Source organism: Dendropsophus ebraccatus, chromosome 6 (assembly GCF_027789765.1).
Source record: "Dendropsophus ebraccatus isolate aDenEbr1 chromosome 6, aDenEbr1.pat, whole genome shotgun sequence".
NCBI classification, from domain to species: Eukaryota; Metazoa; Chordata; class Amphibia; order Anura; family Hylidae; genus Dendropsophus; species Dendropsophus ebraccatus.
In genome coordinates, this window is record NC_091459.1 from 120,044,279 (window position 1) to 120,059,239 (window position 14,961).

The window sequence follows — 14,961 nt, forward strand, 5'->3', positions numbered from 1 at the left end:
TCTCTGGCCCCCGGCCTAATATAACAGCATCTAATGTACCCCGGTAATTATTAACAAGTGCCCCCGCCGCCAGCACCGGAAAACCCCCAAACGATGCCGGGATCTCTGACACCCCTCCCCCCCGCAGGGGCAGCACCATTATATCATTAACCCCATCCCTGCCAGACTGATATCTACTCCCTGCACCATTATAACATTAACCCCATCCCTGCCAGACTGATATCTACTCCCTGCACCATTATATCATTAACCCCATCCCTGCCAGAATGATATCTACACTGCAGGATTATAACATTAACCCCATCCCTGCCAGACTGATTTCTACTCCCCACACACTGCAGGATTATAACATTATCCCTATCCCTGCCATGCTGTTATCTACTCCCTGCACCATTATAACATTAACCCCATCCCTGCCATACTGATATCTACACTACACCATTATATCATTAACCCCATCCCTGCCAGACTGATATCTACTCCCTGCACCATTATAACATTCTCCCTATCCCTGCCACACTGATATCTACTCCCTGCACCATTATAACATTAACCCCATCCCTGCCAGACTGATATCTACTCCCTGCACCATTATAACATTAACCCCATCTCTGCCACACTGATATCTACACTGCAGGATTATAACATTAACCCCATCCCTGCCAGACTGATTTCTACTCCCCACACCATTATATCATTAACCCCATCCCTGCCAGACTGATATCTACACTGCACCATTATAACATTATCCCTATCCCTGCCATACTGATATCTACACTGCACCATTATAACATTACCCCTATCCCTGCCATACTGATATCTACACTACACCATTATATCATTAACCCCATCCCTGCCATACTGATATCTACACTACACCATTATAACATTATCCCTATCCCTGCCATACTGATATCTACACTACACCATTATAACATTATCCCCATCCCTGCCATACTGATATCTACACTGCACCATTATAACATTACCCCTATCCCTGCCATACTGATATCTACACTACACCATTATAACATTATCCCTATCCCTGCCATACTGATATCTACACTGCACCATTATAACATTATCCCTATCCCTGCCATACTGATATCTACACTACACCATTATAACATTATCCCCATCCCTGCCATACTGATATCTACACTGCACCATTATAACATTACCCCTATCCCTGCCATACTGATATCTACACTACACCATTATAACATTATCCCTATCCCTGCCATACTGATATCTACACTGCACCATTATAACATTATCCCTATCCCTGCCAGACTGATATCTACACTACACCATTATAACATTATCCCCATCCCTGCCAGACTGATATCTACACTACACCATTATAACATTATCCCCATCCCTGCCAGACTGATATCTACTCCCCACACACTGCAGAATTATATGGTCACCACTCACAGGCGCCCCAGTATTAATAAAGTTAACCCTTTCCGTGTCACACTATATTCGCTGCCTGCACACAGAGGCTGCTAAATTACATAGTTAACTCTATCTGTGCCATACTAATATCCACTCCTTGCACACCGCTGCTCACAGGTAGTGTAGAATCATATGATTAACCCTTTCCCTGCCACACTGATTTCTACTGCCTGTATACTGTCACTTGCAGGAGACGCAGTGTATACAGTTAGTCCCGCACTGATATCTTCTTTCTCTATACTTCTGCGCACAGGGTATTATACAGTTAACCCTATCGCTGCCACACTCCCTCCTGCCCCTTAGCGCTCCTTTTATCGTGCCTCCCCAGTATATCCGTCACTCTAGACTCCCACCTGGGTCCATGTGGGTGGACGGGGGAACCTCTCTATCATCCATTACTGTACATCGCCTTTTCTTCCTCTATAGGAATGTACGTTCCCCCTCCGTCCTAGCATAAAACAAACCTCACCCCCTGACTCCCGCAGAGTACAAAGGGACAGCATGGACAGTTCAAAGGCAAGCGAGTGTATGTGAGACATTATGAGAGTGTACCACACACCTTGTGGGCTCAGCATAAGTATGTGCCCCCCATGTTTACAGAAAAATAGCCCAGGAGACATGGACTGCTTAGCTACTGTATCTAAGCCTAATATGTTAAAGTGTCTTCTGACCTTTGTATCAAAACCTTTTAGGTGCAATACTTTTTGCAGAGTTGGTGTATCTAATCTTATCAAGTGTGATACTATGTGCTGAGTCACATCATCTAATCCTATCACGTGTGATACTGCCTGTTGATCCAGTGTATCCAATCCTACTGTGTGATACAGACTGCTGCAACAGTGTATGTCAATGTGTCTTGTAAGATAGGGTCTGCCGAGCTGCTGTATCATACCGTGTGGTCATTTAATAACACCACCTAGTGGTTAGTTACTGTGAAGAACAGAACCGTCCAGGGGTGAGTTATTATGTACAGCGCCATCTAGTTATAAGTCATTGAGAATCATAAAAACATCAACACCTAGGGGGAGATTTATCAAACATGGTGTACAGTGAAACTGGCTCAGTTGCCCCTAGCAACCAATCAGATTACACCTTTCATTCCTCACAGACTCTTTGGAAAATGAAAGGTGGAATCTGATTGGTGGCTAGAGGCAACTGAGCCGGTTTCACTTTACACCATGTTTGATAAATCTTCCCCCTAGAGCTCAGGTTTTATGCAAAAATACTATTCTTCATATTAACTGACCACTAGATGGTGCTATTCTGTTACTATCTATCATAATACCAGACCACTAGATGGTGCTATTCTATGACTATGCCTCATAAAAACTGACCACTAGATGGTGCTATTCTGTTACTATCCTTCATAATACCAGACCACTAGATGGTGCTATTCTGTTACTATCTATCATAATACCAGACCACTAAATGGTGCTATTCTATGACTATGCCTCATAATAACTGACCACTAGATGGTGCTATTCTATGACTATCCATCATAATAACTGACCACTAGATGGTGCTATTCTATGACTATCCATCATAATAACTGACCACTAGATGGTGCTATTCTATGACTATCCATCATAATAACTGACCACTAGATGGTGCTATTCTATGACTATCCATCATAATAACTGACCACTAGATGGTGCTATTCTATGACTATCCATCATAATAACTGACCACTAGATGGTGCTATTCTATCACTATCCATCATAATAACTGACCACTAGATGGTGCTATTCTATCACTATCCATCATAATAACTGATCACTAGATGGTGCTATTCTGTTACTATCCATCATGTTAACTGACCACTAGGTGGTGCTATTCTGTTACTATGCCTCATAAAAACTGACCACTAGATGGTGCTATTCTGTTACTATCCTTCATAATACCAGACCACTAGATGGTGCTATTCTGTTACTATCTATCATAATACCAGACCACTAGATGGTGCTATTCTATGACTATGCCTCATAAAAACTGACCACTAGATGGTGCTATTCTGTTACTATCTATCATAATACCAGACCACTAAATGGTGCTATTCTATGACTATGCCTCATAATAACTGACCACTAGATGGTGCTATTCTATGACTATCCATCATAATAACTGACCACTAGATGGTGCTATTCTATGACTATCCATCATAATAACTGACCACTAGATGGTGCTATTCTATGACTATCCATCATAATAACTGACCACTAGATGGTGCTATTCTATGACTATCCATCATAATAACTGACCACTAGATGGTGCTATTCTATCACTATCCATCATAATAACTGATCACTAGATGGTGCTATTCTGTTACTATCCATCATGTTAACTGACCACTAGGTGGTGCTATTCTGTTACTATGCCTCATAAAAACTGACCACTAGATGGTGCTATTCTGTTACTATCCTTCATAATACCAGACCACTAGATGGTGCTATTCTGTTACTATCTATCATAATACCAGACCACTAGATGGTGCTATTCTATGACTATGCCTCATAAAAACTGACCACTAGATGGTGCTATTCTGTTACTATCTATCATAATACCAGACCACTAAATGGTGCTATTCTATGACTATGCCTCATAATAACTGACCACTAGATGGTGCTATTCTATGACTATCCATCATAATAACTGACCACTAGATGGTGCTATTCTATGACTATCCATCATAATAACTGACCACTAGATGGTGCTATTCTATGACTATCCATCATAATAACTGACCACTAGATGGTGCTATTCTATCACTATCCATCATAATAACTGATCACTAGATGGTGCTATTCTGTTACTATCCATCATGTTAACTGACCACTAGATGGTGCTATTCTGTTACTATGCCTCAAAATAACTGACCACTAGATGGTGCTATTCTGTTACTATCCTTCAAAATAACTGACCACTAGATGGTGCTATTCTGTTACTATCCCTCAAAATAACTGACCACTAGATGGTGCTATTCTGTTACTATCCTTCAAAATAACTGACCACTAGATGGTGCTATTCTGTTACTATCCCTCAAAATAACTGACCACTAGATGGTGCTATTCTGTTACTATCCTTCAAAATAACTGACCACTAGATAGTGCTATTCTGTTACTATCCTTCAAAATAACTGACCACTAGATGGTGCTATTCTGTTACTATCCTTCAAAATAACTGACCACTAGATGGTGCTATTCTGTGACCATCCATCATAATAACCGACCACTGGATGGTGCTATTCTGTGGGGGGTAGAGCATGACACCAGAAAATTTTCAGGTCAGTAAAAAGATTAGTCATGCTCTGCCCCCTTAGGCCCTGCACCAAACATACCAGTGTGATCCTTAGAGGGGCACTTTCATAAATAATTTTTTGTATTCTTTACATAGTGAAAAGCATTGTGTGCCTATTATATGAGTAAGTTCACACTGACACATGATGTAGGATAAGGCTGTGGTGTCCCTTTAAGACAGTAGCTGTGTGTCACCTGTGAGCGGCATGGCCTTGCCTGGCAGCTATTTGATCACACACCTTCCTGTTGACTCCTGGCGATCAGAGCCGTGAAGATCCGCTCTGGTGATTCCATTATTTGATCCCGCTCCAATTATCCTGCATTTAAGAGCGGCGGGGAAGATTTACATGTGTAATAATGTGCTGGCGGGAGACACAAACCGCAGGCCCTGCTGATGACGGAGCCGGCTCCGTGTGCTGGGATCATTCCTTCTCATTAATAGTGCTACTGATACACTGTCGGCAAAGCTGCATCTCTGCAGCTTAGAGTGTAAGCTCCTGGGGCTCAGGGTAACGGGGAGCGACCACCACCAGCTCTGCACAACTAACATAATGGTGTTAACTCCGTACGGAAGACAAGGTGCTGCCCTATGGGGTGACACAATATTGATGGGAACATCACCGATTTCTTAGGGTGCAGAGGAGGGATGCTATAACCTGCACGGTAGCGCTCTGAGAAGTATTAGAACAGGAAGGGTTAATAAACTCTGGATGTTCATACTCAGATTGAGAAATTGAAATGCAAAGTATATGGGAAACTTGTAGATAAAGTTTTTAAGTTATAATAAAGGGGTTATCTGGAATTAAAGAAAGAAAAGCTACTTTTTTGCAAAAAAAAAAAAAAAAAGCGCCACCCCTGTCCTCAGGTTGTGTGTGGTATTACAATTCAGCTTCATTCACTTCAAGGGAACTGAGATGCAAAATCACAATCAAACTGAGGACAGGAGAGGCGCTGTTTCTGGTGGACGTGGCCTGGAAGAGCCACGCTGGAGGGAACACACCTGTTCCCCAGTTAAGATACAGCAGACAAGGACACTCACACGTTTTACCCAGTGAGGAAACAGCAACATATGTGACTGAAGGCCTGAACTCCTATGAGCCAGCTGCCCTGCACCTGCCGCTATCTACGGAGCTGGAACACGACAGGTTAACCCCTCCAAGGCCATAATCCACCCACACAGGCTGTATCATATAGAAACTGTATCAGTCTATACACTCCAGTCACAGCCAGAGGTTACACAAGACCTCAGCTTCACCCCCTGCTGCTTCAGTGTATGATGTATGGAATAAAGAAGGTACATCTTCTGCAAGTCAAAAGGTTTGTCTATGATCATCTGATCGAGGGTCCTGGGGGAGAGACCCCCCTAACTCCAGACATGCCAGGATGGCGCAGACTGACAATCACTGATCCCTGGATCATCGTTATACAGACTGACAGCATGACACAGACAGATCCAGCGTGTCACTCACAGGAAACGTGGCCATTAGTGACTCGCTGACGAGGCAGGTTGCTAAGCAACATCTATTTCTGCACTGGATCCAGACTGGGATGCGATAGATGGCGGCAACGGAGTATTATCACTGTATACATCCATACTGCTCTGTATATCACCACAATGTATATACACAGTGACTCTAGCAGCAGCAGAATAATGAGTGCAGCTCTGGAGTATAATCAGTGGCGTAGCTACCATAGAGGCAGGGTAGTAAGTTGCTATGGGGCCAGTGCAGGAGGGGGGCCCAGGGGAGAAGATAAGAGTGTGTGTCCTTCTGCTTATGTACTGCAGTATGTAAGTGTAAGTAAGTGACCCAGTGTTAACTTACATGCTGCAACACAAAAAAAGGGTTAACAAGCAAAAGACAGATCTCTGCTTCACTGCTCTGATAACCCCTGACCTCTGCACTTGCAGCTGTAGAACAGTGGAACAGTAAAGCAGATATCTCTTTGTCTTCTGAACTTTGGGTCACTTACACACTGCAGTACTAAGGGGTTAAGCAGAAGGTAGTCTGCTCCTGCACCTATGTATTTAACCATAAGGGCTCCTAATGGGCCCTTATAGGTAAAAACAGTGGACTCATAGCAAGCAGCCATTGGCTCTCTGCTCTGCCAGTCACTCTTGTGGCTGCAGCCAGGAACATAACAGAGCATATACTGTGTGTGTATATTGCTTTTTGTTGTGCGTAGGGGAGGGGGCCCCTTACATTTTTTGCTATGGGGCCACGTGAATCAGGATCAGTATAAGTAATGTAATGTTTGTACACAGTGACCCACCAGCAGAATAGTGAGTGCAGCTCTGGAGTATAATACAGGATGTAACTCAGGATCAGTAATGTATGTACACATTGACCCCAAATAATCATTATATCCCAGCAGTCCTTTGGAGTCACACCACAATGTCAGCATATCCACCCCTCTATACACACCACACACTGTACAGACACCTCATGCACAGGGGGGTCACCTACCTCCAGGAGTAGAGGACCCAGCGACTCCTTCTCAATGACTCCTCCGCTGCTGGACGAGATGTCAGATTTCTGAACGTCGTCATCGATGCCAGAAGTTTTCTCTGCAAGATAGAAATAACTAAGTATCAGACTGGGATTCGTGGTGCCAGTACCCCCTTCAGTACAAAGCGCTAGATCATATACTGTATATACATGTTCCTTCAGGGTATATATACTGTATACATGTTCTGCTTATATCACATACTACCCTTACGTGAACAGACGGACACTGCTCTGATCCTAAGAGCTTACACTCAAAGGAACTGGAATAGTTCCTCACAGTGCCCCCATACCAATTTTTTGGCTTCAAATGGGAATGTGATTTTTTTAAAATTTATTTCGAAACAACTGGTGTCAGAAAGTTAAGGCCGTATTAAGGAGCAAGCAAGCGCCGACCTGTCAGGAGCAGGGGTTAATCGTTTGGTGTAATAGGGCCCTTATAGAGATGTGTAATTTAAAAAAATGACACAGTGCTCTCTCCTTCCATCTCTGTCCATGGGTGCGTTTAGATGACCCGTGGCGGATTCCGTCGCTCACCCCCGCTCGCATCCACGCGCATCTCTGCCCGTGCCATAGACTCCATTCTATGGTTGGGCAAATTCCACCGTCCACCCAAAGAATTCTTTGGCTGGATGGCAGAATCTGCCTGACTATAGAATGGAGTCTATGGCACAGGCGGAGATTTGCGCAGCCATGAGCAGGGGTGAACCCACCCCATGTCAGAAACTGTCCAAAGTAGCAGAGGTTTTCTATGGGGATTTGTGACTGCTCTGGACAGTTCCTGACATGGAGAGAGGTGGCAGCAGAGAGCACTCTGTCAGACTGGAAAGAATCCACTACTTTCTGCAGGACATACAGCAGCTAATAAGTACTGGAAGACTATAGATTTTTAAATAGAAGTAAATTACAAATCTATCTAACGTTCTGACACCAGCTGATTTGACACCCTTTTAATGATTGCAATAATGAAATTGTGGAGGCTGACAACACTGATTGACGCACCCCACATCTGAGGGTTTGTTACAATTTCATCCAGTCTAGACAGTCATATGTTTACAGCTCTACAGTGACCCATCACCTGGTATCAGTATCAGTGTAAAACTAAATAAATCTGCCGTTCAGGGGTGTGGGAAAGCTGGGTGATGGCTCATGGAGGAGCTCCGCTGAGATCTAATAGGAATTGTCTTCCCATTTCAGGTACTGCAGATTAGAGTCAGTAGAGCCCCCCCCCCCCCTTTGTGAGGAGACAGACGTGTCAGCGGCGCCCACACACACACAGCCACTTACTGTAATGGACTTAAATACTAAATTTCATTAGATGCCAATCTGTAAGTTTCTATCTTCTAAAAGCACTTGCTGCAATCCCCGGGGGACGCCAGCGGAATACATTACACACCGGGACCGGGGAGGGGGCACATACATCCACCGCCTCAAGGTTACCCGCAGAACCCAACAATAGTGAGAGAGGAGAAAGAACTAGAACATAGGGAAGAGATGTATGGATCAGTAGGAAATGATCAGCAAGATTGATAGATAGATAGATAGATGGATATGTCTTGGGTGGTATTGTGACAGTCACGCCAGCAGTCTGTCATGGCTTGTAGCGTCCTCCCAGACAGGAGTGCGGTGCCATACTAGGCAGCTGCTATATGGCGGTATATGCGGGGTGAGTCCCCGGAACCGTCTGGCTGGCCACCTTCTCCTTGCTATCTTGTGGGATCCTTCAGCAGCTTGTGAGGAGGAGGACAGATGAGGCCCAGGACCCGCCAGCACATTACATAACCCAGCAGTGTGTGGTGGTGCCGGTGCCAAGACCCCTCAGGAAGGCGGCTGCGACAGGGTGACCGCGGAAGATGTGCTCCTCAGGAAAAGGAGCTGTGATTGAAAGGAAGAGGAAGGAATGGCGGAAGCTCAGGAAATCCTGCTGCGTCTGGCTATTTTAGGATAGGCCAACAATTTACTACAGGGCCTAGAAGACAGAGACAATACAGAAGGTGGGCACCATAGTGGGGTCTCCATAGCAACAATGACTACAGAGCCCCTTCCATATACTTATACCCTCATACTGCCTGGGCAGTACCCAATACATGTTGCATCAGTATAGAGTGAGGGACACATACTTAAGGGGACTCCCTGATCTTCTCCATGGAGGAGGAAGAAAGAGAAACTGCCCATCCTGCTGGGGGAAGAGGAGAACACAGTGGCTATAGTGGCACAATATGTCAGTTTCTGTCATGGTCTGTGATATACCATAGACTTCTCCCCTACCCTGGATGTGTCCTTATCCTACCTCCTTCTAGAACCTGCGCCTTCCCGCCACCATATTGGCAGTGGACCCCATAGAGAGACATACTACCCTCAGGGTATGTTGGTCTCACCAGCTCCCTATGCTTTGGCACAGGGCGGCCATTAATCTGCAGGTGGGCTCTGTCACGGAGGGTTCTGCAGCAGCCAGGGAGAGAGTATTACAGAGAATCTGTGGCCTTGTGTCTATACATTGCCGCACAATTCACCTGTGGCTTGTAATATTCTTATAATGAACAGCATGGTATATATGCCACATGATCTTGCAGTAGGAATCTCCATCCAGGCGTAGCCCCCCCTCCCCCGCCATTATCCCTGTTTACTAGCCAATGGGAGCGCTGGTCCCCGCTCACACTATGTATTCATGGCTGCCGCTCTCTATAGATACAATATGAACACAATAGCTGGAGGGTATAGAGAAAAGTGACGGTTCATCTGAGGACAATGCAGTGTCACCGCGGGGGGAGGGGGTCCCGGCAGGAGCAGCTACATCAGCAGCCCTGGAAAGCTCCGGCGTTTTCTTCCATCACATTCACATCTTCTACAGACATCTGACTCCACATTGTCAGACACACCAAGGGATATAGCTGTGGCCTCTATGATACACTGTAATATATATATATACAGTATAATTCCTCTAATCGGTGTAATCAACATTGGGGTCTGGATTATCAGAGACCCCTACTCACTCACATCTTACATCACAGACTTCACTCACAACTCAGACAGCAGACGTCTTCTGGTTATACAGTCACAGCCTGGATATATGGACCCTCCAACAAAGCTTAACACTTAACCGCAGGGGTGACATTTGAAATCTACGTGTAAATGTATATATATATACATGATAGATAGATGATAGATAGATAAGAATGAAATCAATGGGAGATAAAGCATTATTACTATATGGGAAACAGCAAAGGGTATTATTACTATATTGGGGCACAGCAGGGGGCATTAAAAATATATGGGGGCACAGCATGGGGAATTATTACTATATAGGGACACAGCAGGGGACATTTTTACTATATGGGGGCACAGCAGGGGGCATTATTACTATATGACAGCACAGCAGTGGGCATTATTCCTATATGGGAGCACAGCAGGGGGCATTATTACTATCTGGGAGCACAGCAGAGGGCATTATTACTATATGACGGCAAAACCAGGGGCATCATTACTATATGGGAGCACAGAAGGGGATATTATTACTATATGGGAGTATAGCAGGGGGCATTATTACTATATGGGAACACAGTGGGGGGCATTATTACTATATGGGGACACAGGAGGGGGCATTATTACTATATGGGAGCGCTGCAGGGGGCATTATTACTATATGGGAGCGCAGCAGGGGGCATTATTACTATATGGGAGTGAAGCAGGGGGCATTATTACTATATGGGAGTATACCAGGGGGCATTATTACTATATGGGAACACAGTGGGGGGCATTATTACTATATGGGGGCACAGGAGGGGGCATTATTACTATATGGGAGCGCTGCAGGGGGCATTATTACTATATGGGAGCGCAGCAGGGGGCATTATTACTATATGGGAGCGCAGCAGGGGGCATTATTACTATTGGAGCACAGCAGGGGGCATTATTACTATATGGGAGCACAGCGGGGGGCATTGTTACTATAAGGGGGCACAGGAGGGGGCATTATTATTATATGGGAGCACAGCAGGGGGTATTATTACTATATGGGAGTAAAGCAGGGGACATGATTACTAAATAATTATAATAGGATAATAAGAATAACTAGTGACTATTTTTGATAATTATTGATGGTGATATAATGGTTATAAGATCGGTGTCTTTCCTCTCTGATCATCCAGTAATGGAGAGCAGTACGCTCACAGAGATCCCCTATACTACATACAACAGTAGCAAAGCCTCACAACAATGCCAGGAGCAGTTTCCATGTTGCCGTTCACTGACAGCAAGCGGAGATCTTAAAGAAAAGGTGAAGAATCAAGACACCGGCTTAGAGTCATGCCAGCCGTTTAAAGGGAAAGCCATCTATTTTGCCCACAGCAACCAACCACAGCAAAACTTTCACTTCTCAACCAAGAATAGTAAGGACACCTGCACTTCGATGGGTTGCTATGGGCAACAAAGATGGTGTCCTATATGTGTTGTGATAAAAATGTAGAGCTGTTCATTGTACAGCGATGGCGCCATCACGTCAGCATCCCCCCCAATCTGCCTGGCCTCACCATGTTTGTGCCCACCCGATAATCCATAACAATGCCAGACTAAAGGAAATGGAGACAATCCTCACAGCAACGTAAGGTTGTGTAGACCAGTCGGCGAACCCCCTGTCCTCGTCCCCTCCGCCCACGTTAAAGGAGACGGTCCCCAGTGTGCAGGAGGCGCTAATTACTATTGATGGCGCGTCCGCCGGCCTGAAAGGAGTGTTTAACCTTAATGAGCTTTTTCATTTCGAGAAAAGAAAACAGGTAACGGAGGGGAGCGCAGCCCCGCAGAGAGCAAACGCACAGCAATTAGCAATTAGTACCCCTAGGGGGCCCCGCTCCAGAGGAGGCTGGTAATGCAATAGCCCAGGTTGGGTTACATCATGCCGAGCAGGGAGGCTAATTAAAGGGGGTGGCACAAAGTAGGGCACAGACGCTCTATCTGGAGCTCATTCTTTTATTGGTGAACGGCGCGGCTCCGGCTATGGCTCGGCAGTGGCGGCTTTCAAGCTGCATTAATTAAACACTGAGAGGCAAGTGTTAACCTGGCGGCACGCCAACGTAGGGAGGCATACAATGGCATCAATACCAACTCAGTATTACTTGGCTTAAAGGAAAAGCGCAACGTGTTTGGTCACGTCACTGTGAGTACTTTCCTATAGAGGGGAAAGTCATGATACACTCATGTCGGAATTCTTAACCCCCCACCCCAATGGTCACCACTCTCTATTGATTTAAAAAACATGACTGCCTTTTTTTTTTTGCAAATACAGCACCACATTAGTCCACAGGTTAAAAGTGGAATCGCAGCTCTGTTCATTTCAAAGATACATAGTAGCAGCAATACCAGGATACTGCGACCAATATATTAGCACCATGTTGGAATTCTTGCAGTCACTGGGAGTCACCACGGCGGCTGAAGTCATGTGACTAACACGATTTTACTAAAGCTAAAAGTGAAGTGTAACCCACCCACTTAAAGGGATTATGCTTGAATTATAATTTATCCTCTGATAAGTAGCTGGTTGGTGGGACCCCCACTGATCGCAAGAGAAAGGGTCCACTGTCAATAGGAAAGAATAGGGTGGCCAGTGAGCTTGTATACTGAGACACTGAATAAGCAGGGAATGCTGGTTGATTTCAGCTCTGAAGTATGCGGAATTACTCATTCATATAGTTATACGGTCACTGGTAATCACCTCACGTGGACAGATCCTGCCAGTGACTGGCCGCAGTTGGTTTGGCCGTCTCGGGGATGTAACACGGTTCTCGGCTTTCATGCTGGGATTACAGATTGGCTTGCAGGTGTCTTTATACAGTGAGTGTCACATAATATGACATAATGCGGTGTAATAACTACCCCAGTGTTACAGCACACCTCCCAAATATTAAGGATTGAACTGGAGCTAAGCCCAGTATTCCCCAAAGGCTTGTCATAGTCACGGGGATCTAGGCTGCTGTATGCAGGCTCCTTGTAATGAAGATTGGGTGGTTCTGGTTATGGACTGAATATACACAATGCATTTGGTCCATTATAGTCAATGAACTCATGGTGGTGTCCACCAGTAACCTTTTTTGACGGCCTGCAGACGTCTAAATAAGTCACATATGCTTAAAAAGTGTTGTGAATAGAGCCTTAGGGCCCTATTCCACCAGACGATTATCGTTCAGATTATCGTTAAATCGTTCGAATCTAAACGATAATCGCTCGGTTGACGATTAACGACCGAACGAGAAATCATTGATCGCTTTATAAGACCTGGACCTATTTTTATCGTTGCTCGTTCGCAAATCGTTCGCATTGAATAAGACGTTGTTCAGTCGTTCGCAGTAGATACGAACGCAATAGCGAAGAAATAGCAAAGAAAAAACGAGCGCAAATACGATCATAAGTAACGATTATCGTTTCATGGAAATGAGTGAACGTTTTCAGGTGTTTCGCAATAGCGGTCGTTTGAGATCGTTAATCATTAACGATTATGCGGACGGTCATCCGGTGGAATAGGGCCCTTAGATGGCGGATGTATTATATGTTGTATATAAAGTCTTCCACAAGGATCTGATAAAACTCCATGTAAATGGGGCACCTAGGAGCAGCTGTAAAGTTTGTAGGGTCTGAAATAGAAGATTATGAACTGCTTGGTGGGTCATCTTGACAGGCTTCAAGACCCTTGATCTCAACACTGCTGATGGGGTGGGGCTTCGGGAGTGGGGGGCAAACTTTCTTTTTGATTCCTGACCCAGCACAGACAGACTAGTCCATTTACTAGCGGAGCTACTCTTCTTCTCTTATTCCAGGACCTCTTGTTTCTGACCATCCTATCCTGAGACCCTTCGTTTCAGCCTATCCAAGGACTTGTGGTTTCTGTCGATCCCATTCTGGGACCCCTTGTTTCTGTCCATACTGAGACATCTAGTTTTTGCCCATCCCAGGACCTCTAGTTTCTGTCTAATCCATTCTGAGACATTGCATGTTTGCCCATCCTCTGCCAGGACCTCCCATTTCTGCCCATCCCAGTAGCTGTCTTTGATGCCCATCCTAGGACCTCTGATTTCTGCCCATCCCATTCTGAGACATCTCATGTTTGCCCATCCTCTGCTGGGACCTCCTGATTCTGCTCATCCCATCCCAGTAGCTGTCTTTGTTGCCCATCCCAGGATCCCTCATTTCTGCCCATCCTATCCTGAGACATCTCATGTTTGCCCATCCTCTGCTGGGACCTCCTGTTTCTTCCCATCCCAGTACCTGTCTTTATTGCCCATCCTATTACCCCTCATTTCTGCTTATCCTATCCTGAGACATCTCATGTTTGCCCATCCTTTGCCGTGGCCTCCTGTCTCTGCCCATCCCATGCTGGGACTTCTTGTTTCTGTCGCTTACATCTGGTCTGCCCATCCTATCCCGAGACCTTTTTTAGGGTCACAGTGTTGATATCCTTGGGTCTTTCGGTAATCTCATACAGATAGGACTCCATTCAGCTCAATCTTTTAACGACCGTTTCCTACATAGTCATTAGCGAGGCCCCGACAGGTTACATTTAAGACACTGCGGCGCCAAAACTATTCATTAAGAGCCGGCTATCTCTCGAATTTCCAGCCCCCATTGTCATCTCGCCCTGTTTCCATTTCTTGTTACCAGCTCCCATCAATAATCTTATATGGTGTTAGGACGGTGGGTGGGGTGGGGGTGGAGGGGGT

At 45.2% G+C, this 14,961-nt stretch overlaps 1 protein-coding gene across 3 annotated transcripts in view; it reads right to left on the bottom strand.

Moving 5' to 3' along the window:
• NCOA1 (nuclear receptor coactivator 1) overlaps window positions 1–14,961 on the bottom strand; it is a 120,145-nt gene that overhangs the window by 43,990 nt on the left and 61,194 nt on the right. For all 3 annotated transcript variants that reach the window (XM_069975770.1, XM_069975768.1, XM_069975767.1), the window contains exon 4: window positions 7,217–7,317. In XM_069975770.1, the coding sequence (XP_069831871.1) occupies window positions 7,217–7,317 (101 nt within the window). The remainder of the gene's footprint in view (window positions 1–7,216; window positions 7,318–14,961) is intronic.